The sequence below is a fragment of the Eurosta solidaginis genome, chromosome 1 (genome assembly GCF_040869045.1).
Source record: "Eurosta solidaginis isolate ZX-2024a chromosome 1, ASM4086904v1, whole genome shotgun sequence".
NCBI lineage: Eukaryota > Metazoa > Arthropoda > Insecta > Diptera > Tephritidae > Eurosta > Eurosta solidaginis.
Genome location: NC_090319.1, coordinates 279,190,506 through 279,218,344, shown reverse-complemented (window position 1 = coordinate 279,218,344; position 27,839 = coordinate 279,190,506). Strand labels below are relative to the sequence as shown.

General features: G+C 36.7%; 1 protein-coding gene across 1 annotated transcript in view; it reads right to left on the bottom strand.

Annotated features, from left to right (window-relative positions):
- Positions 1-786: 786 nt before the first annotated feature.
- Positions 787-27,839, bottom strand: part of Ptx1 (pituitary homeobox homolog Ptx1) — a 160,610-nt gene continuing 133,557 nt past the window's right edge. Inside the window, exon 5 of the mRNA XM_067760917.1 lies at positions 787-2,927. Coding sequence (XP_067617018.1) covers positions 2,346-2,927 — 582 coding nt within the window. The 3' untranslated portion in view covers positions 787-2,345. The remainder of the gene's footprint in view (positions 2,928-27,839) is intronic.

The window sequence follows — 27,839 nt, the reverse complement described above, 5'->3', positions numbered from 1 at the left end:
GAAATAATACATAAATGATATGCTTACGCTTTGTTCGATAAGTCCAAAGGGTTACTCTCTTAACCGCCTTCGGACAATCTTTTTATTGCCTTCGCAAGTACTGGAGCTCAATCAAAACAATAAAATTACATCCATCGCAGATATTTACTTTATTTTTATATTTTTAACCAATGTGACAGTTCAAAATCTATTGTGGGCTAAAAATACAATCCAACCTAATGTGGATCGTAAAATTTATTGTGAATTGAAAATAAATTACGTTCCGTTTGCTATCGTATGTTATAATCCCATTTCATTTAATAATTTGGGAAAAATTTAAACAACGTAGCAGCTGTTTTGATTATACCTTGTATATCTCTTCAAAGCCTTTTCTCCCGAGAGTGGGAGGAATTTTGTTTATACGTTTGACGTATCACGTAATTTTCTTTCGTATGGTTGCCGATCCGTGATCGTATGTTACGATTCGAGCCCAAGATCACAGCGTTGTTGTTGCATTTGCATGTTAAATTTCTATCCGTATCTAGATCACGCTTCATTGGAGCGCAACTTATAAAAGACATCATATATGAATCGCATGATAATCAGTTTGGCTTTAAGTGATCGGTAAACCGAAATGAGGGCAGGTATAAACTTATCGGCCTATATTTTTCTAAAGGCATTCGATATGTTGAACCCAAATCAAAATTTTCCCCCGCATATAAAACAACTACAATTCTCAATTAATTTTTTTTATTGTTCACTTTCAGTTTTATTTTTCTTAAAATTTAATGTCTAATATTTTATATATATTGATTTACTTTTATTATTTAAAGTTTTATGTGTATATATTTAGGAGTTAATGTCTACCTTTTAAATGTTTTTTATTTCCGTTACTACACGACTAGACAACTTCTTAAAAACTGTTAATGATATATTTTTTTGTCTGCCTTTTCATCTTTATTTATTATTATTTTATAATTTACAGTAATTTACTTTATACCTAAGTTTACTAATTTGCTTGATTATGATATTACACGATTTGCTTAAAACTATATATTTTTTATTTAAGTAACTATGTTATTAAAATTTTTTTACTAAAAAAGTTTGCTGACACAAAAAAAGGCATAGAAATTCATTGACGGGAGAAAAATAAAGTATTTTTAAAGGCTACTTTTTGAAAAAAAAAGGTGGAAGTTGAAGGGTAGAGCAGCGAGGCGAAGAATTTAGTTTTGCAATAATTTTATGATTTATTTTATTGTTTAATTACTATTTTGAAAACAGTTTATCGAAAATAAGTTTCAATTAATTTATTATTTACAACGCTAATTGCTCTATTTCCTTTTTGCATTTATTGATTTTTTTTTTTGTTATTTTTGTGTTAGAGTAAAAAAATTAAAAATTGTGTAAACAAATATGAGCCTGTCTCGCTAATAAAAAAAGTAAAACTTTTGTTTGAATCAAATTTTTTTCTTTTATTATACAAAGCTTTTTACTATTTTTTTTAGTAAAAACAAAAAACTATTTACTTAAGTACTACATCATTTTTTTTTTTTTTAATTATTAAAAATTTATTAAAATAATCAAAAACTGAGAAAACATCCACAATTATGCTCGTTCTTATTTAACACAGTTACAAGTGTTTTAACACATACATACTTACATAACTACATACCAATGAACGCACGGCTTGCTTTTAAAAATAATTATTGTTCTTTTGTGTTTTTTTTTTAAATTTTTTATACAAATGTAATTTATTTTAACTACAATTAATTCAATTACTTAAAACTATATGTCTGTATGCATTTTGTTTCTTTAATTTATAATCAATATTTTACAATTAACAAATATATAGTTTTTTTTACAAGCTAACCTCAAAAATTTAGCAATTACGCTTGCACACCTCGACTCTAGTTTTTTTTTTCTATTCTTTTTCACTTAAAATTTTTGTTTTCTGCATTCATGTACCACCACTGTTGCAGAATTCGCCTTCACCTCTAATCAATCACTTCCTCCGCCTCTTCACCACCATCATTGTTCACATTTTGCCCCAGCAGCCCATTCGATCCACCGCCCCTGCCATTGCCATTATCGCCCATATCACTGTGTTGATGACCTAACGGTGATTTGTTGTTGTGCGAGCCATTGCCAACCAAACCGCCAACACCACTCAAATCACCATTATGATCTAGCAGCAGGTTATTATTATGCAACAAATTATTGTTATTATTATTATTATGGTGTAAATGATGTAAATTATTATTGATATTTGGTGAATGCGAGGATACACTAACACCACTACCACCACCAGTAGAAAAATGATGCAAATGATGTTGATGTTGATTGAGTAACGCCCCAAGGGCGTTTTCTCAAACAACATCAGTAACTCCAGTATATTGACATGCTGACAAACCCGCCGAATTGGAGCGTGAAACTGGTGATGGTGCCGAATAGGGACTGGCAAAGCCTGTCGTATGCTGTTTAGCCTTTAAGCGTAGCGTTGCAATACTCGACGACATACTCGAAGTCATGCAGGGTTCAGCGGCTGCACGATACATATACGGATTGGCTGGTGTTGTATATGGACATGGCGCACCACCCACATTTGTATTGGTTAACGTTGAACCCATCGTTCCTGGTAACATTGAATTATTCATGCTTACTGCCACACCACTAGCGCCGGTATTGAAACAATTCACCGAATTTTGATGATGATTAGTTGTGACCATAGAGCCGAGTGGATTCACAGGCCATGGGAAGGGTTTTGTGCCCAACGGTGATGGTACTTTGGTCCAATTATTATATGGATACGATGAGTACAGTGAATCGTCAGCAAAAGGTTGCATAAATTGTGAGCCGAATCCGGATTTAAAATCAGCGGCAGCCACAGCTGCGTTCATTGCATTGCGCTCACGCTTACGCCATTTGGCACGACGATTTTTGAACCACACCTAAAATGAGAAAAACCAAATTGGTTATTACATTTATATGACGGAAAATATTAAATATATTTCAAGGATAATAAGTGATGTTCGAGTTGGAGATACGGGGAAAGATTTTTCATTCATTCCCAAAACTACTCTCCCCTCAAACATTGTCGGAGCGCTCATAATTTAGGGATCCACTATAAGTCCGACATATGTGAAAAATATGAGCTTCAGATGGCAGGAGTCTTTTATGACTTCGAAATGACGAAAATTATGAGGTAGGTATATGCCAAACATGGCGGAACCATACAGGTGACGGCCGCAAATCAGTGATTGGTACTTTTTCAATATGACGTGACACTTGAATTTCCAGCACAGTACGATTTTGACATTAGTCCATCGAATTAAAAAAAGTTATATCGACTTTTCTTGTATTTTTGTATGTACGTCGCCCTGCTGCCACCTTGTATGGTTCTGCCATGACGCCTAAGGCGTTCAGCGAACAGAGCAATTTTGGAACAAATATTAATATTTTATTTATGTTTCAATCAGATAGCTGAAATAGAGATGACTGCGCCTGACATCAAATATTGTCCAGACAGAAGAAGAGTTTTAACCAAGGGGCTACATATCCGTTAACTGTTAGCACTGTTACAAAAAGAAGAAGAAGAAAATTTCAGCCGAAATCCGAAGCACATAACGGTTAATAGGTTTAGTATCTGCTACAATTGCATAGAGTAACGTGAGCAGCCTTCTGATCGGTAACAGGTGCACTAAGGTCGTGTCGAATCGACGTACTAAATGTGCTCCTAAATCAGCTACGTCTGGACCGTGAAATACTTGAAACTGCAACTTGTTTGGCAACAAGACTGTGTGAGCTAGAACTCGAGGCAGTATGGCCACAGCAGTATCCTCAGAAGTCTTCGCGGTGTGGCTCCGTCATCAGACTATCACATGCCAGCACCAAGGTTTGACAGGTGTCATTAAGTTTCCTTCCATGGTGGACTGGAGGGCGACGGTGTGCAAAGAAAGGACGAAATTTGACTTTACACTGACGGGTCAAGAATGTACTGTGGTGTGGGAGATGTTGTCTTCTGTGAATATGCCGCTGTCAGCCCGCCTTGCCAACTTTGCTAGTATCTTCCAAGCAGATGTTCTGGGTATAGTGAGGGCCTGTACTCACCTGCCGGACTTGGTGAAAGGACGCGAGATATGCATTTACTCAGATAGCCAAGCAGCGCTCATGGCGCTTAACTCCACCATCACTTCGTCTAAGGCCTGAGAAACTGCAAGAGATCTAAAAAATAATTATATGGCGTGGGTGGTCGATACGCACCATCCACGTACCGGAATCAAAAATAACGTACACAGGAGTTTCCAGGAGAACAGACATAGCAGCTTCCAGTACATGAATGTGTCCATAGTGTTACCAGAATTTGTTTGACGACAAAACGGAAGAACCCTAATCAGGTCCGACACCTGCTGACTTATGTTATAGAACAACTCCGTCCTCTTGGCAAATACAACAAGGTTTCTAGGACTTAGCTTAGTTGGTATCTCGAGATCTGGCAACTCTTCCAACCCTAATAGCTGGGACCTTGAAGTGGCGATATGAGCCAATTTATGAGTTTAATATCGCCTTCACTGCATGATGGATGATATGCAACTCCTGTCACCTTTCTATTTCTCCTAAAACGATTGGGATATCTATTCAGCGAGTGTTGCACCCTCCTTTGCCAACTCATCGGCCTCTTCATTACCTTATATTCTTTTTTGACCGGAAACCCGGTATAGACGTACACTCCGGCCTGGGCGAAGTTTTTCCAATGCTTCTTTGCATTCCAGAACATTTTTTGAAGAAGTACTGTGTGAGATCGCAGCCTGACCATCAATATATATATTGAGCCGAATGCAGCTTAAGCAATAGTCCTCCAAAATTTCTCCTGCTTTCTTCATGGCTATAATTTCTGCCTGAAAGACGCTGCAGTAATCTTGCAGCCTGTAAGGCCTACTTATTCCTGGATCGACACAGTAAACAGGAGACCCGATCCCTACCACTAATTTGGAGCCATCTATATACAGGTGTATAGTATGTTCTGCCATTTCTGCATCCTGGCGCCAATCCTTCGGCCCAATTGTGGCTCCAAGATCTCTTTCAAAGCTCAGGCCTGGTACCATATATTCCGTTTGCTCGATATTAGATGGAGCTATTCTACTATGGCCATAAGGCCTGCACTCAAGCTGCTCCGAGGCCTGAAGCCTTTCTTCCAGTTGAGCTGTGTAAAATGGCATGCAATGCTATTGTCGATGTAGTTTTTAGGGCTCCAGTTATTCTAATCATTGACACTTTGCATACTCCCTCAAGTTTTTTGGTATACGTACTTTTTGTGTGGCTGTCTACCAAACAAGAATGTATAAGTTTGATAATTGCCGTAAATACGCAATGAGAGAGTTTGGGTGATGGGCCCCATGTGCATCCTAGCATCCTCTTGCACGTATACAGTGCCACGGAGGCTTTGTTTGCTCTCTATTCCACGTAGAGTTTCCACGATTGCTTACTATCTAAATAATTTGTGCTATATTTTTCTTGTAGAGTTACCTATCTAAGCTTAGGCTTAGTCCAATTAGTGACCTTATATATCCTAGTAAATAACACTAGATCAGTTTTTCCACGTTGGCGATTGATCTGACTCCAGATGCCCTATCATGTGCATCCCGAAGTGCCCATTCAATTACACTCAAAAAAAAAAAAAAAAAAAACAAGTAAGGAAGGTTAAGTTCGGGTGTAACCGAAAATTACATACTCAGTTGAGAGCTATGGTGACAACATAAGGGAAAATAACCATGTAGGAAAATGAACCGAGAGAAACCCTGGAATGTGTTTGTATGACATGTGTATTAAATGAAAGGCATTAAAGAGTATTTTATGAGGGAGTGGGCCATAGTTTTATAGGTGGACGCCATTTAGGGATATAGCCATAAAGGTGGACCAGGGGTGACTCTAGAATGAATTTGTACGATATGGGTATCAAATTAAAGGTATTAATGAGAGTTTTAAAGTGGTGGTAGTTGTATATGTGAAGGCGTTTTCCAGATATCGACCAAAATGTGGACCAGGGTGACCCAGAACATCATCTGTTGGATACCGCTAATTTATTTATATATGTAATACCACGAACAGTATTCCTGTCAAGATTTTAAGGGTTTTTTATTTCGCCCTGCAGAACTTTTTCATTTTCTTCTACTTAATATGGTAGGTGTCACAACCATTTTATAAAGTTTTTTCTAAAGTAATATTTCGCGTCAATAAAACAATCCAATTACTTTACCATGTTTCATCCCTTTTTTCGTATTTGGTATAGAATTATGGCAATTTTTTCATTTTTCGTAATTTTCGATATCGAAAAAGTGGGCGTGGTCATAGCCGGATTTCGTTCATTTTTCATACCAAGATAAAGTGAGTTCAAGTAAGCACGGGAACTAAGTTCATTAAAGATATGCCGATTTTTGCTCAAGTTATCGTGTTAACGGCCATGCGGAAGGACAGACGGACGACTGTGTATAAAAACTGGGCGTGGCATCAACCGATTTCGCCCATTTTCACAGAAAACAGTTAGCGTCATAAAATCTATGCCCCTACCAAATTTCAAAAGGATTGGTTAATTTTTGTTCGAATTATGGCGTTAAAAGTATCCTAGACAAATTGAATGAAAAATGGCGGAGCCACGCCCATTTTGAAATTTTCTTTTATTTTTGTATTTTGTTGCAACATATCATTACTGGAGTTGAATATTGACATAATATACATATATACTGTAAAGATATTAAATTTTTTGTTAAAATTTTATTTTAAAAAATTTTTTTTTTTAAGTGCGCGTGGTCCTTCTCCGATTTTTCTAATTTTTATTCAGCGTACATATAGTAATAGGAGTAACGTTCCTGCCAAATTTCATCATGATATCTTCAACGAATGCCAAATTACAGCTTGCAAAATTTTAAATTACCTTCTTTTAAAAGTGGGCGGTGCCACGCCCATTGTCCAAAATTTTACCAATTTTCTATTCTGCGTCATAAGTTTAACTCATCTACCAAGTTTCGTCGCTTTATCTGTCTTTTGTAATGAATTATCGCACTTTTTCGGTTTTTCGAAATTTTCGATATCGAAAAAGTGGGCGTGGTTATAGTCCGATATCGTTCATTTTAAACAGCGATCTGAGATGAGTGCTCAGGAACCTACATACCAAATTTCATCAAGATACCTCAAAATTTACTCAAGTTATCGTGTTAACGGACGGACGGACGGACGGACGGACGGACATGGCTCAATCGAATTTTTTTTCGATACTGATGATTTTGATATATGGAAGTCTATATCTATCTCGATTCCTTTATACCTGTACAACCAACTGTTATCCAATCAAAGTTAATATACTCTGTGAGCTCTGCTCAACTGAGTATAAAAAGTATCACTATCATTTTAATACACGATGTGCAAAAATGAACGGTATCATTTTCGTGGTATCAATGCAACGATAAATATTATAAAAAGTATAATTAAAAGTATCAATTTTGTATCTTGACTATTGATTTTCCCATGGAAAATATTTGTTTCGCCCTTAAAATGTATCAAAATGATAACTGTATAAATTTCATAGTTTCATTATGACAAGATTTAATACTAGATTGATTATAAAACGCATTCCATTTGTATGTAGTCTATTAACTTGACAAATACAAGTATCAAACTAATATTTCGAAAATGTCAATAACATAAGATCATTGATGACGAAAAAAAGATAAGCAAAAATTGCACATTGATGCCTAGATGGCATCGCCTTGATGATAACTTTTTTTCAGTGTAGATAAAAGACTAACTGAAGATGTTGTAAACAGACCTGTCTATTATATTTCTGGTTCTAGGTTTGACTAGGCTGTAGCAGCTGTTGAGAGGAAAGATAAAGCTGTACGCAGACATAAAACAAACGGTTTGCTAAGACAACATTAAATAAAATGCAAACCCTAGCAATGTCAGACAAAAAACTATCCAGTGAAAATACCAACACAGTTTAATTGCCCACAAAAATTATCTAGAATTTAATACCCTTTTTTACTCTTAGCTGTCTTCATAAATATTCTTAGTGCAGCAGCATCAGTTTCTTCAAAAGTTTCAACTTTTTAATCTCAAAGCAACACAAAAAAGGCAAAAAGGAGTCCGCAAACAAAAAGTACTTTGCGCACATTTTTATATTTTTATAAACTTTGCACTGAAAGCAATTTATGCATTCCGTCTGCCACCATATTTATTGTATAAAATACTACCCCCAATTCATTTAAAAAAAACAAACATTCACATACATTTCTATACAAAAGCGCTCATACATATTTCATACAAAAAGATTTCCTAATGGCGAACCCCACCAACAAAATCGCAAACAACTCCCATGCAACCGGCACTCCAACAATGGCTTTCAGTTTTCAGGTACGCATGTGCAGTAATTATAAACACAAATACCAGTAAATATTATTTTGTTGTTGTTTTATAACAAAGAGAATTATATGTAGGTATATAAACAAAATGCGGCTTGAATGGAGTGTGTGGGCGCTGTCTGGCGGTGGAGTGTGGGTGAATTGGCGACTGGAGTGAGTAAATAAGTGAATGAGTAAATAAAGCAACCCTGAGAGTTGGAGAAACTTAAACCAACAAATGCAGTGTGTGAAGGTGATTATGTGAGGGTGGTGCTGGTGAATATATATATATATATATATGAATGTATGTATGTATGTATGCAGTACGTCATGCGATGTTGAAATAAATCAAAATTTTATTTGGAAAAACAGAGCAGACATATAAAATGAATGCAATTGCAAAAATAAGTAAAAACAAGTAAGGACGGGACTGTCTTCGACTGTGTCGAAGACTTCATACCTTTCATGAATGGGGCTCAACAATAATCTTATCCCGTTCGTAATCTCCAAATAATCGGGTGTATAAGATAAGAAATATTTAGTGAACAGATGTACATACCTAAACGATTTTTAAGATAAATATAAAATAAAAAATGGCAAAAAACCCCCTTATGTGAACGATCGGTTGCATGGGATATACATATATTATATATAGCTGCGATCGAAATGATTTTTACAGGAAATCTTCCATGATATATTAGAATAAATATCACCAAGTTTAACGTTTTGATATTGGAAATTAAGGAAGAAATGGCCAAAAACCTTTCTATCTGAACAATCGGTTTTATGGGATAGACTATATATATATAGCCCCGATCAAAGTGATTTTTTCAGGATATCTTCTATGATATATTAAAATATATATCACCGATTTTCACGTTTATACTTTCTAAATTGCGGCAGGAATGACCAAAATCGTCTTATCTGAACGATCGGTTGTATGGGAGATATATGTTATAGTGGTCCGATCCTACCGGATCCGACAAATGTCTAATATAATACAAAAATACATCCTTGTGCAAAATTTCATTTATCAAAACTTCAAGGACTAGTTTGCGTTCAAACAGACAGACTGACAGACTGACAGACGGACGGACAGACGGACGGACGGACGGACAGACGGACATGGCTATATCAACTCAGTTCGTCGCCCTGATCAATTCGGTATACTTAATGGTGAGTCTATCTTCTATATTTCTCAACGTTACAAACATCGGACCAAAGTTAATATACCATTTCATGTTCATGAAAGGTATAATAAAACAAATATTACAACGAAATTATATACAATTGAAGCTGGAAAACAGGAAGCAAAGATAAAAAAACGTGAAATGAAAAACAAAAAAAAAAAACAAAAACAAAATGGCAGCTTGTAATTTATTACTTAAGTTAAGAGGCCGCAATGCAGCAGGGGAAAAGCGCTTGTCAACTTGCGCCAAATAAATAAAATTTAGCAGAAAGAAAAATTTGAAAGAAGAGGTGGGGGAAGGCAAGATTTAGCTGGATGAGAATGCTGAATTGATATAGGTAAGAGTTGCGAACAAGTAGAGGTGGGGCTACATAGTAATAGCAGTGGATGGCTCCACAAGGAAGCATTCCTCGATATAGCAAAGAAAAATCTAAAACAAATAATGCATTGCTTTGATACAATTTATTGTATCCATGCAGCATCTTCATTTATTCTCCTTGAATAATTTGGTTGTTTTCTTCGTAACGTAGCTGCAGTGAATTTTGATGAGCTTTGCAAGCAGTGCTTTATTTTCGCATTTGGAATATTTATTTTTATTTTTTTATTTTATTCGAACTTGCTTATTTATAAAAATTTCTTATCATGGCAGCCATTGCAAAAAATATATGTAAACATACATATATACATTTGTATGTATGGAAGAAAAGTGAATATATGGGACTTTCCATGGCAACTCATCCTACGAATGGATTTTGCATTACTAAGCGACTACGCTTAAAATGTGTGTTTACTGGACCAACCTTTCTGATAATTTTGATTAGAAAATCAAAGAATCCGAGAAAAAGGTATCAATAGGAAGTACTTGTAAAGTTCGTAAGCAGGTTTAAGTCTAAAAAACTTACTTACTTAATTGGCACTAAACCGTTTATACGGTTATGGCCGTCAAACAAGGCGCGCTAGTCGCTTCTTCGCAATACCAACTGACGCCAATTGGTCACACCAAAGGAGCTTAAATCGTTTTCCACCTAGTTCTTTCAGCGTAGTGAGGGCCGCCCTCGTCCTCTGCTTCCATAGACGAGTTCCGATAAAAATACTTTCTTAGCCGGAGCGTCACCTTTCATTCGCATTATATGGCTTAGCCAGCCGCTGCGTTTTAATTCGCGGGACTATGTTGATGTCTGCGTAAAGTTTGTACAGCTCATCAATAAATCTTCTTCGGTACTCGCCGTCGCCAACGCGTAAAGGACCGTAAATCTCTCGAAGCACAGTTGCGGACAAATCGTCATTTTATTATTGGCTTGTTATCACTAGCAAGTCATTGTAGACGAGTAATCCATTTGTTACGGGTTTTCATCGGTTGATATTAGTTTTGTATGGGCTTTTTATCGACGGGTTATAGATGTGTCATCGATGTATACTGAAGCTTTATCGGTATCTGTTTTATAGCAAACCTACGAGTCTCCGGCAACAATATAGTAGTAGCACGGCGATAAAAACTTGATAATCTTTTGATAACAAATGAGTATTTTACATACGTGAGTAGAAAAGACTATTGGGAGGCTTCCACTTTTAAACAAAAAACCAGCTTTCTCAATTTACGACAAATATTTTCATATCAAGTTCTGCAAAACTGACATTAGCACTGATATTTTTTTTTACATGTATATACATATGCACTTAAATTATATATGGACTGCTAAGTGTGTAACTTAATCTACACCTATGAAATTGTTGCGCAAAAAATTAATACTGCTTTATTTCAGTATGCATTATACTCAGTTGCAACTGAAATGTGTCCCTCCATTTTATCTCCAATTCTATCACCGAAAAGGGAATAAATCTCTCTAGATGGGTCTCGTAAACAGTAGCTAAGTGATGATAAGTGTTGTTTTTACCAGTAAATGTAAATGTATATACATACAATAAAAAAAAAGTAGGGCTTTTGATGATCTGTTATTTTGCGTAGGTTGTGCGGATCCGAACAGCGCAAAAATGTAATTGAAAGTTCTAACGAATCATTATGACGGTATTAGACCTTTTCGCAAACGTTTTCTGCCTAGAATTCAATGTAAATTCTGCACCTGCTAGGTACGATTTCGAATAAAATCTTTTCATACAAGGAGACCCACCTTAATATATGAACATATATTTATGTATGTAATACTTCAAAATGCACTCAAGAGGATGTGCACAGACTTGAGTACAGAACCTGTTCACGTGTCTAATTTTTGAAATCGATATATATTTTTTTCTTGCTTCTACTTATTGCGGTTTTCTATTCTACACACAAAGCTATGTGCATACATATAAAAGACAGAGCACCAATGCCACAATTGCTTGTGGTTTATGAGTACTTTAGCTCTTTATGTATGTACGTACGTGCCTGACGCCGTTTTGTATCTGGGTTTATTTAATTAATTTATATTTTTATCTAGCCTCGGGTATTCACTTTTCTGCTTCAAGCATTTAAGCGTGCTTGCGTTTGTTTATCTTTCATTGAAATTTGAAATACTTTAAAACTTATGTACATAGAAGATATATGTATGTACATATGGTGTATTCTCATACATAGCATATATACATACACACAGGTGCCTACATTGTTGCTGAATTACAAATTCGATTATTTACAATTGTGTTAGAAGCGTAACGTGACATTTTTTTCCAAATTTTTTATTTTTTTTGATCTCAGTGGATATTTACCCACTCTATCGGAGAACTCGCCAGACATTCCCATACTCCTCTCAATAGAGCAATCAGTAAATTACATCACTTCTGAATGGCGGACATTAATTAATTTCAGAAAAGCAAATTAGGAATATAACAAGACTTTCACAAATCAATCGCTTACTGCGCTCCCCTTTTCTACCGATGTCCGGCAAGGTGATAACGCAAAGTAGGCTCGTCCCGGCCGTTAGAATATCTGAAATCATACCACATTTCCTCAGCGAAGCTGCAGCCCTAGCAAGAGAACGTAAGCTAGCGAGACAACTCAACCCCAGAGACCCTCATTAACCTGGACTTGCAAATGCGAAGAGCATTTAACGAACTGTAAGCTCTCTGCGGGTGTCCGTTTTACCCGAAAGACAACTACAAAATATCCATCGCATTTGGCTATAAAACTCTGTCGGACTCGAAGAAATGCTCGAACGCTTTCTGGCGACAAATCGTAATGCATCCTTCAATAGGCTAGACGTCGTGCAAGCAGACGGGCACATAAACACAAACACGACTTACCGGCCCTTACCAGTTGCATAGCAACGATATAGTTTCGAATGACACCGATCTGAACCTTTCATAAATCCTCCGGAGATTCAAGTGAGTCGCGGCCGAAGTACTTTCGTCTAGTTCTGGCAAAATCTGGGCAATCAAGCATAAGGTGATTCGATGATTCCACCTCATCACCTTTCAAAGAGCTACTGGACGTTGTGGTTTCCAGTATATTGAGATGTACCGTGCCTGTCAAAACCCCCAACGACCATTGACAGATGAGCCTTAGTGAACCCAATTATTTCTACAAACCTCCTGCTAACCTTTTCCGGCCAGAAAGATTTTGCTACCATGCAAGAGGTGGTGTTCGCCCAACGCTTGCTGAGATGACTCGAGGCCCATTTAAAATAAAACTAAAAGTTCAAAAAAATTGAAAACATAGAAAGAAACAATGATTAGGTCAAATAAAAGCTTTCAAAAGGAACCCTATAAGGTTTAAACTTAAGAAACCAATCCGAAAAAAAGTTATCTCAAAAATTTACTAAAACTATGCCAAAGAGTTTTTTGTTAAAAATAAAAACAAGGAAAAACTTAATCCAAGATTAGTTTCAAAATGATACTAAAAAGTTTTGAATTGAAAAAAGGAAAGAAAAAGTGCCCAAAAGTAATTTAAATTTTTTTTAAATTATATCATAATTAGATCGTACCTTAAAACCGATAAAAAGAAAACTATATTTGAGTTATGCACATCGGCAATTTGGCACAAATGCGCTTACTACTTACATTTTTTTTCAGGTAAGATATCGCAGAAACTAGGCCCTAGGCTGAATACACATTCTTAGACTAGAAAACCTCATTTTTTGATGACTTTTCCCATTTTCAATCATATACGCTTAACGCTTATAACGCCTTAATTGATAACCCAAGGATGTGAGGAGTTAATTATAAGCAGTGCAAATGTACCGTAAAATTTCGATTTTACACTAGCGTGCGTAAGTTTAATACACACACACACATACACATAAATAAATTCAAATGCGAATGCAACAATCAGACACAAATCATTGCCCACTGTTATGCGTTTGATGGACAGTGAACGACGCCTGCGTCTGTGCTTGCATTGTCAACTATTGTAATAAGCATGTAATCTTTTGTTGTTGCTAAGAATTACAGTAAATATAATGGTGGTTCAAAATCTACACATACACAGATCTATGCAATAAGAAATACATTGGAAAAACCATACATTAAGGGGGGGTTGAAATGCTGATACTTTCAATTTATGCCCGCTTATAATTGTTTAGTCAAATAATCCGGAGGTAAAAACTTACCGAAGCAAATAGTGAGAAACATTTAGATTACAAATGTATACGAATTGAATTCTGACACCAGCTCAAAAATGAAAAAAATAAACTACCGTTGAATATTTTAACTATGCGCACGCGTTTCATATTCGTAAAGGATGCCAGCAAGCATTGCGTGGAAGGGCGCTTCGCTTTTTGTGTATAATTGTGCGGGTTCACAGCGTTAAACTAAGTCAATATTTGTTTTGTGGGAAAATCGCATAAGTATGGTTGAATGCACATATGAATGTGTATAATGTACAGTATCTAACAGTTAAAATGACAACGCTCTTTCTTAATATTATATGAAACTATTGATGCACTGGAAATAGTCCAATGTATTATTCAATTTAATTTAATTTAATTTAAATTAATTTATTTTTTTATTCTATATTGTTTTATTTTGTTTTACTTTATTTAATTTTTTTTTTTTTATTTATTTTTTATATTATTTTATTTTATTTTACCTAATTTTATAATTTTACTTTAATTATTTTATTTTATTATGTTTTATTTTATTTTTTTTCTTAACTGTTTTATTTTATTTTACTTTATTTCATTTGATTTGATTTAAATTTATTTTTTTAACTGTGTTTGAATTATTATTTCTTTATTTTAGTTTGTTTTTTTTGGATGCTATATTTTTTTATTTATTTTATTTTACTTTATTTCATTTAATATTATTTTTATTCATTTTATTTAATTTTTTTATTTAATTTTTTTTTTTTTTATTTAGGTTATTTTGATTTTATTTTATTTTATTCAATTTTATTTCGTTTTGTTTTATTTTATTTAATTATAATTTCTTTTATTTTATATTATTTCATTTTATTTTATTTCACTGTATTTTACCTTTTTTTTTTATATTTGTTGTATTTTATTTGTGATTGGGTGGAGTCTGATAAGTGCCTTGCAGCATTTATATGGATGGAACCTATACCTCCAACTCTTCTTCATACCACAGGATTACTGTAGTGTCTTCCAGGCAGAAGTATCAGCCATCATGGAAGACGCAGTAAAGATACACTCAGAGAAAAATTCGTTCTAAAACGAACGAAACAAGTTCAAAATTAAGAACATTCGTTGACAAAAGTCTGTTAAGTACGCCTTTCCTAACTCGTGACCGATGGGCTTGTTTTCCGAACACTTTTTCCAAGCACAGCGTTCATATTTTATGACCAGTTTGGTATTGATGTGTGAACCTTCTAAGCACCAAGCACTATTTGTGCTTAAAATAAGATTTTTCGTTCTCTCGCTTCGAGAACGACTTGTGGTCGATTTAGCAGTTTTCGTTCTCAATTCAAGAATGGTTTGAGCTTGATCATTGATGGGAGGGAAAAGTATTTCTTTCAATAGATACCCATTTATTTTTTATTAATAATAATTTTTTTTTGTCATAAATAAAATATATTTATAACAAAAAAATTTTTATTAAAGTCCAAAATTTTACGAAAAAATGCATAACAGGCATTTTTTCATATGTTTCTCTTATTGAGAAATTATTCTTATTTGAAGGTGTAATCTGCATATATACTTAAAACATTTCATAACAAGTTTGAGAATTATCTGTGCATAAGTGAATGGAAGAATAATTGAACGACAAATAAAAGTTAAAAAAAATGTTTTAAAAAATGTTACGGTGGTCGAACTCGCGCCACGCGATAGCTTGTACCAAATGTTGTATTTAACATTGTAGTGCACACGAATTGTACCGTTTCTTTTTTATTGAACTTAATTCAAGAACATTGTTACTTAGTTTAAGAACATCGTTCTCATTAATAGAACATTTGTTCATATTTTAAGACCAGCCGTTCTCTTTTTAAGAAAATGGTGTCAGTTCAAGAACAAGGTTGTTGTTTTAAGAACTGGTCGTTCGTTTTCCAAGAAACAAAATGTAAGAACATGAAAAGCTTGAATTGAGTCTAGTGGTGCTGGATTTTAGAACGGCGTTTTTCTCTGAGTGTATGGACACAATATCGACAGCGAAACCCTTATTTTCAGCGACGGTCAGACAGCTTTAAAATCTATTGGCTCTTACTCGTTCAATTTGAACTATCAGCAAACTGTAGTCGATCTCTTGAAGAGATGGCCCAACATAACCCTGCACAGTTCAAATGGCTTCCGTGGCACAGGGACATCGAGGGAAACTGAGTTGCAGAAGAACTCGATAAGCAAGGTACGGCCAGGCAGATTTTTCCTTACAAAGAACACTTAGGTATGCCCCTTGCCACATTCAAGCTAATGTTGAAAAAGCACATACACCGACGAAAGGATTTTACAAACACCGGGTGTTGGTTATAAAGAGAAACCTGTCCAAAATTGGATCCTAAAAGATCGGGTCACCGTTACACCCTAAGAAGGGATACAACTTCTACACCTGTAGGGGCACTAACTGGGGACTGCTTTATAAGCAGGCATACAGAAAGGCTGGGAGCGCCTTGTCGTTGTTGCTGTCGGAGCCGTAGAGAGTATGAAGAGGAGGAAACGCTGGTTCACCTCATCTGTAACTGCCGGCTCCCTTTCTGGATTTACTACGTCAAGTCGTGGAGAATGACATGAGGGACTTGTTACCCTTTATTAAGTTCTCAAAATGGTTCGAAAAGAAAAGGTAATGGTGTTTTTTCGTGCTATCACAATGGGCCCAACATCAATAGTTTAGTCCTTAAAAAAATTAAATTTCACTCCTTCAAACAATAATTCAAATTAATAAAAAATAAAAGATTACAGACTACCCAAGTCCCAATCGGGAGCAAAATTTACATGTGATATCTTTTACTATGCGTCTATATGCCTAGGTGTGCCCTCTTCTAGTCCAGGAGCCTTGGGTCGTTGGCAGCAAGGTCTGTGGACTCTTTTCTAAGGACTACCGGCTGGTGACACCGCCCGTGACAGGTAGAATCAGATCTTGTATTCTAGTAAAGAAAAATCTAGTATTTATTTTACTATCCCTTTTTAGCGACGAGGACTTTACCTGTATTAGCCTCGAGCTACAGGGTCAAACAATCTGGCTGATGTCCGCATATCTCTCGCACGATCGCCCAACTTCTGTGCAGGACCTGCTCTGCAAAGCGGTACGGGAGGCCCACAGTAAAGGGTTCCCGATAATAATTGGGGCCGATGCCAATGCACATCACACTGCTTGGGGCTCTACCGATATTAACAATAGGGGTGAGTCTCTTTTTGATTCTATTATAAGTAACAATGTAAGTATATGCAACTCTGGAGACAAACCAACTTTCACCACCTCAAACAGGAAAGATGTTCTAGATATTACTTTAGTTTCTGCGGCATTCTCTAACCTTGTCAAAAATTGGAGAGTTTCCAAGGAAAACTCCTACTCTGGTCATATGTATATCATTTTCACTCTGCTCTTGCGTACACCGCCTAGGGTGGCTTAGAGGAATAGGAGACGTACGGACTGGAACCTTTATAAAAAAGTCCTATCCTCTACTCTACTAAAGAACGCTTCTCACGGTAGGCCGAGCCAACCGCTAACAGCTGATGAAGCGCCTCCTTTAGACACAACATTTGCTTCTCTCGGTGAGCTAGACACATCGTCAAAAATAGAAGAAGCAGTAGATCTTATCACCAAATCTTGTAACGCTGCCTTCAAAGTAGCCAGCCCGGAGATTAAGGTGAGGGGTAAAAGAAATCTCCGAGCAGAGGAAAAACAGCAGAAAACTCTTTAACGAGGCTAAGCGCACTGGAACCTGGTCCCATTATAGGGATGCCTTAAAATCTTTTAAGAAGTTGATCCATAAGGCCAAAAGGGACTCTTGGTTCTTCCACCAATGACATCGAAGAAGTCTCAGAGGCCAATCGCCTACGAAAGGTCCTCTCCAAAAACCCCATACCTCCAAGCTGCATTCGCACAACGAGCGGAGAATGGGCCACTTCTATTACGGAAATTCTGGAAACCCTGATCAGCACTCACTTTCCAGGCTGAAGATCTCAACCATACATCTTAAACATACAATCTAACCCAGGGCCATTTCAACCCCTGGACAACATTGTAAGCGAAAAAAGAGTTATCTGGGCAATCAAGTCCTTTAAACCCTTCAAATCTCCGGGAACGGATGGAATATTTCCCGCTGTATTGCAAGCTGCAAGCGATCTTATAAGCCCGCTGCTAGCTAAAATATACAAGGCTTGCCTCAACCTGGTCTATATCCCCACGGAATGGACCAAGGCAAAGGTAGTCTTCATATCCAAAGGAGGTAGGATATCGGGCAACAGTCCAAAGGATTTCAGACCAATAAGTCTGACCTCCTTCCTCCTAAAAGTTGTAGAACGATTGCTGGACGCCTACAATAGACGATCGGCAAATAAGGCACTATTCTCCTACAACCAACACGCCTACTCTAAGGGCAAATCCGTAGAGACAGCTCTACATGCTATCACTACTAAGATAGAAAAGGGTCTTGCCTTTAAAGAATTTACGCTGGGTATCTTTCTCGACATAGAAGGAGCCTTCAACAACGTTCTCCCAGCAGCGGTCACAAAATCTCTACGTTCACTAGGGGTGGAAGAGCCTCTTGTGAAATTCGTCGAGCTCCTTCTAAACAAGAGAATTTATCTCTGAGCTGGGCAGCTCATCGTTAATAAGGTATACCAACAGAGGAACTCCCCAGGGGGGCGTTCTTTCTCCTCTACCGACGACATAGCCTTGACAGTTACCGGCAAACACCTTCCGGTGCTTGGCGAACTCTTGCAAAATGCTCTTAATCTAACAAACACTTGGTCTATGGAATGCGGACTCAGCATCAGCAGTGAAAAAACTGAGATGGTGCTTTTTACCCGCAAACGCAGTATACCGGAATTTACCCTCCCGTCCCTAAACGGGAAGGAAATCAAACCTCTACCAAGGTTGAATATCTCGGAGTTATTCTAGACAGGAAGCTTGACTGGAAACGAAATGTGGAGGAACGATCCAGGAAAGCCACAATGGCCCTCTACGCTTGTAAGTCGGCAATCGGAAAAAGGTGGGATCTCCAGCCACGCATAGTCCATTGGGTCTATACGGCAGTGGTGAGACACATACTCTTCTACGCCGTCACTGTATGGTGGATGGCACTCGATATCGAATCTAACAAGAGTAAAGTAACGAGAGTGCAGAGGATGGCGGCAATGCTCACCAGCGGTGCCCTTCCCTCCACTCCCACCAAACTCTTGAAACCATATTATTCCTTCTCCCAACTGATCTATATGGTAGATAATGTGCCTCCTGCAACGCGGCAAGGCTCAACGCTATCGAACCATGGAGGGACTGCAGGTTTGGTCACACCCGGATCCTGAAGCAAGTCCCCGAAACCTTCTTGAAATTGGACCATACAACATCGTCCCCTTGCTGGGACAACAAATTTTCCACAAGAATCCCAGAGAGGAACGAGTGGGCAAACGGCGTGGAGCCGGGATCACACGAAATCTCCGTTTTTACAGATGTCTCTAAACTAAACAACACAGTCGGCAGCGGAATGTTCTCGGAGAAGCTCAATCTAAGCGAGAGCTTTCGCCTACCCGATCACTGCAGTGTTTTTCAGGCTGAACCCATAGCTATCTGGGAAGCAGCCCGCTATCTTGCTAACCTGCAGGTGACCAATTCTATTTCAATTTTCTCTGACAGCCAAGCTGCCATAAAATCCCTGCAATGCAGTAACACCTCGTCACTAGTGGCATTGAAGTGCAGAGAAACCCTCAACAAACTAGCTGAAAATTGCAACATAAGCATAATATGGGTTCCTGGCCACTGCGACATCCCAGGAAACTGCGCCGCGGATGAGCTAGCTAGGGAAGGCACCAACTTGCAAACAATAACCTCCGCTGGTTGGGCCAGCCCTCCTCTAAACACTTGCAAATACCACCTGCGATCTCTTTTCACGGATCAGACAAACTCCAGATGGGCGAAGGAACCGACATGTAGTATATCCAAGCAAATCTGGCCTAAGCTGGATGAATAGAGATCGCGATCGGTGATATTGTTAAACCGTATCTCTATAAGCACACTAGTGGGCCTTCTTACAGGTCACTGTCTCATGGACACTCACGGTGCCTATATGGGCCTGCAGACAAATGACTTATGCCGCAGCTGTAGGGACGAGGAGGAGATAGAAAGCGTTGAGCACTATCTGTGCCACTGTCCCGCACTGTCAAAAACCAGGTACCAATGCCTCCACAGACACTCTTTTGGGTGCCTTGCGGAGCTTGAATCTATAAACCCAAACGACATCTTGCGTTTCATTAGGCAGACGCGCTGGTTTAGCCTCACTGGGGTCTAAACTTTCTTCTTCTTTGAAAGAAGGGTAACAGGAAATAGGGGCCCCCGCGTGGTAGCACAACGGGCCACAACGGCCTACGTGAGTCTCCGCTCGGACAGCGGAGGCAGCCACTCTAACCTAACCTAACCTAGGTGTGCCCTCTGGCAGCCACTTCAACGCTACAACAATTAATTCGACAAATGTATATATGTAATCCTACTTAATAGTAATATTTATACAAAAGGATCCAATAAACGTTCAAAAAAATAAGAGGACCATTTTTCATTGCGAACACTGTAACACAGTAACGCTTGTATATTGCTTGAAGGCAAAACTCAGCGAATGAATATTAGATTTAGTTCTATGCGCTTAAAAGGCATCTAATCAAATTAGTTGCGGTGCGTAGTAGATATTTACGTAATTGAAATGTAATTATCCGGCTACGTTGACTTGTGTGAAATTTTGGCGGATGTGAGGTAGAAAATGAATTGAAACCATATATCATACAATTCACTCCATGATTTCACTACTCCATATATTTAGCTCATATCTATAAACTTTTACCTTAGCTTTCTAGCTTAGCCTAGCCAAAGGTGGACATATCTAGCTGCACAAATAATGTCTTGTAAGTAAAGTAATAAAAATCATAGTCAGTAAATCGCTGGCGCTTAGACAAGCAAAATGCTCACAATTAATCATGTCAACTAAGTAAAATCATCATCTGTGACAGTTTTAATGAGCTTCAATGTCACTGGCAGGGAGGGAGCAAGTTGGAAAACCTTTGCTATTGACGGTGCCGCTTATTGACATAGACAACTTGTCTTGGTTGTCCTCTTTTTTTGTAGCCGCCTTTAGATTTTTTCTTCAACGCGGTTGCAAGTATTTAATCTTCATTAGTCAATATTTGTAAATTGGTAGTCCAAAGCAAGGCGCATGTCTCTGCTGAGTTTATAGAAGCAGTTTTTTAGTTTAATTTTATTCCTTTATTGCACAAAAAGGCGATCAATCAAAAAAATATTAACACTTTTATTAAACCTCACACCTTTGCTGCTTTACAAAGGGATTTAAAAAAAATTCTTTTTGAAATGCAAATATGTAGGGGACAAGTCTGAAAAGAGTATTTATTTATGTTTGTACGTATCTGCAATAGGGTAGTTCTTAAAAAGATTAAATGCGCGATTATTCTAAAGTTTCACTCCTTCAAACAGTAATTCAAATTAATAAAAAAATAAAAGATTACAGACTACCCAAGTCCCAATCGGGAGCAAAATTTACATGTGATATCTTTGACTATGCGTTGATAGGTAAGTATATTAGCTACGACTGAGATATTCCGAGAAGCTATTTTGAAGCCACTTCAATTTAGGTTAAATTGAACTGGTTGAAAGTTTTCATCGAGTTTTTACGACTTAATAGAAAAACGCAATTCAGAACAAGAATTTTGATGCCACAAAACTCGTCAAGTCTACTGAACAGATTATATATTTGGTCTGTCAGAGTTGTTAATGAAATAAAAAACATTTCGTTTCCCTACTCCAGACGCCCTACTCATATTTTCAATAAAATGGTTTGGGAGAAATTTCAGATGTGATCTAGCTAAACGCGGGCATTAACCTAGAAAATGCTGAAAAGTCGTTCGTATGAATGAAGGGCTTACAGATTATGCAGTGATTATCATACGAAATACCCAATTGTTTTTTTGTAAAAATTTCGGGGACGACGAACGGTGGGTTGGCCCAGAACAATTCGAACGATGCCACAATCTTTTACACGTGACATACTAACAAGATTATTACCGTATGTAGTATGTAGATCCTATTGCGGCATAAGCAGCAAAACCACATATTAGGACAATGGACAGGTTCAATATCTTCCCGGAGCAGTATGGTATGGAGCAGTCCAGCTGCAAGGAGCTGCTCCGAGGATGACAATTTGTAGGAGGGAAGCAACAAATGAAATGGGGTTTCACTGAAATGACAACCACGATACTGTTGGCAGTCATAATTTCGATATAGTAAGAGTCTTCGTTTATTTGGGAACTAGCATTAACACAAATAACAACACCAACTCTGAAATCCATCGAAGAAACTCGCTTGTTAATTAGTGCTTTGCTTTGGACTAGCTAGGCAATTGAAAAGTAAAATTCTCTCTCGGCAAACAAAAATCATACTCTATATGTAATTTATGCCCTTACCCGCCCTTCTATATGGTGCAAAATCATGGATCATGACAACATCAGATTAAGCGAAAGAAAGATTTACGGACCTCTACGAGTTGGCGGCGGCGAGTTCCGAAGAAGCTTTAATATTGAGCTTTACGAGTTTGATGCAGACATCAATATAGTTCAGCAAATTAGAACTCAGCGTCTGCGCTGGTAAGGCCATGTTATGCGAATGAAAGATGACGGTCCGGCTAAGAAAGTATTTTTATCGGAACCCGCCTATGGAAGCAATGGAAAAGGCGGCCCCACTCCGCTGGCAGGACAGGTTGAAAACAATTTAAATTACCTTGGTGTGACCAATTGGTGCCATAACCGCCTACAGACCTACACAGAAGAGTCCTTGTTGTTATCTCATTGAAGCTGTTGGTAATTTGGCACAGTGAACAACTTGTAGTACTGTTCTTCTTTTGCTGTTTTACTTATTTCAGCTTATCAGCCTTCTTATATCGTACGACTTCTTTGTTACCCGGAACCCATATAATGGATAATTTTAGAGAGTTGGTTAGCTCAGCGAAAAGTTGCTCAGCGAAAAGTTGCTTGCGTACGCCAGCTAACCTTGAGCTAGTATATGGTGCAGCTGGCGCTTTTATTCTGTCCAACTCTCAGAGAATATAGTTATGGTCCGGTCTGCAACAGTTTTTAGGCTTTCTAAATCGCGAGGATTTCTGGTGCTTTAGATTACGAAAAGATTTAAGCTGCCACACCAGAACAAATGGTTTAGCCGTAGTTGTGGATGTTGTTTTAGCCACAAAATCACTTTTCACATATTTGGGGTAATTGTGGACAATGCTGCGTAGGCTATTAATCCAATTAGCTCCATTAAAAGACCCCTCTTCCTCTAGACCTACTGTAGCTAGAAGAATCCCATACTTTCAGGTATGCTGGCTTTTTCCGCCTCTAACAACTGGCGGTGCAAATTATGTATAGCGCAAAGAATCACTCTGCCCGTGTAGGCTAAAATTTCTATATTGGACGGGAATTTGCTCATTGCAGTGAATGACAGTAAACCTAAGTCCCTTTGTAGATTATTCGGTATTATCTAGCGGTTAATATGACCGTTTGAGTAATGCAAAGCGAAGCATCACGGCGTCATATAAAATGAAGCCCTTAGTATTCAATTGATTTTGTATATGTCATAAATTTTATTATGACATTACCTTATACAGGGTGGAGACTTGGAAAATGTGTATTTTATTTAGTAAGGACCACCCTAATCCTGATGATGACTTCATATTGAAGTCGAAATATCGACTAAATAAATTATAAATGAATGTAAACAAAAAACTAAGTTTTCTTCATTCTTTGAAACCTTCTAGCTCGACAAATCTAACAATTTACAATATTCAAGGCTATTAACTTTTATTAAAAAAGACCTCCCTAATGTAAAAATATATGTACGCACTCAAAAGTTTTAGTTCCATATTGGTTTTTATATTTTTTTCTTATTAAACACTTTCAAAGCGGTTTGGTCACAAACAAAAATTTTTTGTTTGATTAGTTACTAGGTTTTGATTTTAATTTATTTTATTCTAATCAAATTAAGTCTAAGTTAGTTAATACATATAATTTTCTTATTAATTTGCTCTTCATCCTTATGTTATCATATTTTCCTTTTTTGTTTTTGTTTTTTTTTTTTTTTGAATTCTGAAAAAAATAATTTTTGTATTTCCTTTATCTTTTATAATTCATTTCCTGCCTTCTACTCATATATCCCGTTTAGTTTTAACGGCTACCTTATTTCAGACTAACAATCTATTATAAAATTTTCCAATTTTTTTGTCTCCTGCTCTCATCAATGCTTGATGAGCCGTTGCCTTCAGCTATGGCCATCGGCGCGGCAAATTGAGTGTTCCACTAAATCAAAAAAGAAAAAAAGCCAGTGTCATCTTTGCTTTCATCAAAACCAATTAGAATTTTCTGCTTGATTCAGCAACACTGCAGAGGCTAACCAGCAAAGTTTGGCATTTTTTGTTTAAGCCGACAAAGCGTACGAAGGCTGCACCTACATACATGTACATATGTCCTTTCATTTAATTTAAAGTTTGAGGATATGGGATATTGGTAATTTTTTTTATTTTTATAACTTTTTTTTCATTTTGATATTGTTTTATCGCTTTTCTATTCACATCAATTGACAGTCATGAAGGATTCTACACTTTTCTTCATTCAATCCTGTCTCTCTGTACTGTTAAATGATACGTGAAAATGACAGCAAACGAGATCGATGATTGTACGTGGTACGAAATAAAAAAAAAAGACACGCTAACGGATATGTAATTGTATTTTCTTTACTGGTAACACATTTTTGTCTTTTTGTATTGGCATTTTGCTAAATCTCATTGGTTCAGTCAATGAGGCTTAGTAAACCGAAAACTAAGACTAAATAAATATAGTTTAAAAAAACTAAAAAACACGCTTTGAAATAATATCGAACTAAAAAGTTAAAAATAATTTTCAAAATAATTTTAAAACAATACCCAGCCAGCATTTTTTGAAAATTTTGATCAAAAAATGTTTAAATATCATACCCCAAGATGATTAAAAACGTTCAAATTTAAAAGCAACTTCTGTTCGAAAATTAACGTATCGTCGGGAGAAAAATGTACCATAAATGTGATTATTCTTGAATAATCATTTATGATTCCTATTTCGAAACGCTTTTTATTCATATTTGATATCATTGTAAAATTGAGCTTTAATTGTTTTAGAGTAATATTTGAATGCTTTTCACAGTCATTTTCTGATCATATTCGTGAATATATTTGAATTGTTTTGGTTGAGTTTTTTGAATCATTTTTAATGCGATTATCATGCATTTATTTTTCATATCTCATACAAAATAAGATACTACATACTAATCTTATTTCATCAGGGTAAGAAAGAATGGGGAAGTGAGCTATTTGAACCAAAGGTAATTCGCAAACAAACTAGACCAATATACACATGCGACTACAACATCCAGCATCAGATAAGATCGTCAACATCTTAAAATACGATATGGTACGGGATGTTGAAGCCATATCCAGGTACATATGTCAAGAGAGTTTCACTTACCTGGGGTTCAAATAGTTCACAACCTTTGTATTGTCTAATGATTGGTTTTGTATTTTCTGGGAAGCCGATGGTGGAGAAATGGTTGGGGACATCTTTTGTTAGGAGCAGTATATACATTATTTCTTGTCTTGAAGAATAAAATTTTAATATATTTTTTCTGAACTTCATGATCGAAAAATGTGTGTATGCGAAAAAATAAGATCTTCAATCAAAAGTAAAATTTTAACAAGTATAAAATTCATTATTCAGTCAACAAAGATTGTCAGAAAAGATTCAGAAAGCTGAATGAAAAATGATTAAAAATTTTTGATCGCCTAAAGTAAGCACATTTGATTCAAATATGATTCCAAAATATTATTGAAAAACTGTATACAGTTTTTGATCATCAAAAGTATTCATATTTGATTATTTCTTTTGTTCAATTGTATGATAACTCAGTTTTTAGTCAGAAAGAGTAATCAAATTGTATTGATATGTAGGGAAATTCAAAATTTTATCACCTTAATGCTGAGGGGGATAATGAAAGAAAAATTCAGTACGAAAAATATGGCACAAAACGCCCACGGTATTTAATCGTTGGCTTATTATAGAAGGGATATTCTCGTCGAGTCATTGGCTTGTTATCTACGGGCTAAAAATGTGTCATAAATTTCCTATCTGTTTCATAACAGACCTATAACAAATTGATAAAACGTCGATAAAAGTAATAAATCGGTAACCTTTTGATAACGAATTCGTAACACTACCCTAGCAAACCAATACACTTTCCTCTTTGCTCCTTTCCTTTCCTTCCCCTTCCTTTCCTTACCTTTTCTTTCCATTCCTTTCATTTCCTTTTCTTCCTTAACCTTCCTTTCATTCCCTCTCCTTACCAATACTACCTCAACGTTTACACTGACATATTCTTACGCTTATATTTTCGATCCCCCCATAATGTGGGCAAAGATGCGTACACATCGAAAATCGTTTCCGAGACAGTCGGGATAGTACCAGAAGGTAGCGTACTGGATTCATATCCTGCAAAGAACAGTCCATTTCTTTAAGACTCCCCCAACTTTCGGGAAGTATTGCTGCGGCCACAACAACCTCAACCTCCTTGAGAGTGACTGTTATCTTTCAACTAAATAGTTAGAAATGAGCTATAAGTTTTCGATTCGTTTTTGAAGATCCGATCTCACACATGGTTCTTCACTTACTCCTTCCATCGAAGTGGAGTTATAAGTGTATTCGGTACTTTTATATAATACTCTTTGTGCTTTTTCGAAACTTATCATAGTACAGAAACCGACCTCGGTAACAAGGAGCATAAAAAATTTTATTTAAGAAATACCAATTTTCTGCGCAGAAATTTGTGGTGTAAGTTCTGCCTCCTTTGCATCGGATATAGGAGGCATTTGGAAACAGACTAAGGGGAATCATTCACCAAGAAGATTCAATTTCCCTTGGTGCTCAAATTGGTGTCAGTTATATTGAAAGGGGGATAGGTGGGGTGACTTTTCACTTAACTCCAAATCGCTTAGGCCAATGGATGGTGGTGATAAAATCTCTTCTTATTTTTTTCCTATGGTTCAAAATTAGGTTGCAGCTAATGCAGCTAATCGCTTCTTCATTCGTAAGGAAAAGATCGAATCGGAATCTATCGCCGATTTTTTCTTTGGGGTTAGTATTACTAGGGTCACAATTGCACACAAGGAAAAAGTTCTAGGTTTCAAAACAAAGACATTATTTATCACCACCCCTTGCACACAAACCATTTATATTACGTCCAGAAATTGTTAATCCACATAATACTTTTATTTACATTTAAAAACAATTCGAAACAAATGCCACTGAATTCGAATGCCCACAGTAATTCATTAAATAATTTTCCAAAACATAAAATGATCAACACAAAATAAAAAATGAAATTAGAAGTCATAAAAACGTTTGTTCACTTTTTGTTATTTAACTATTTGTATACCTTAGCAAGTCATCAAAAACACTTTAACCAATTTGACAATAAAACCACCACCAATCACCAATATCAACAGCTTTTACAGCAGTCATTCACAGTGCACCGTGGCGATTGGGGTGAACATTAAAAATCTTCACAAATTGCCATCATCATTGCTGATATGATTGTGTATCACATATATGTATGAATCCTTTTATATGGATGTTACCAACGTAGAGTAAAAACATGAAACCAGAAGTACTGAT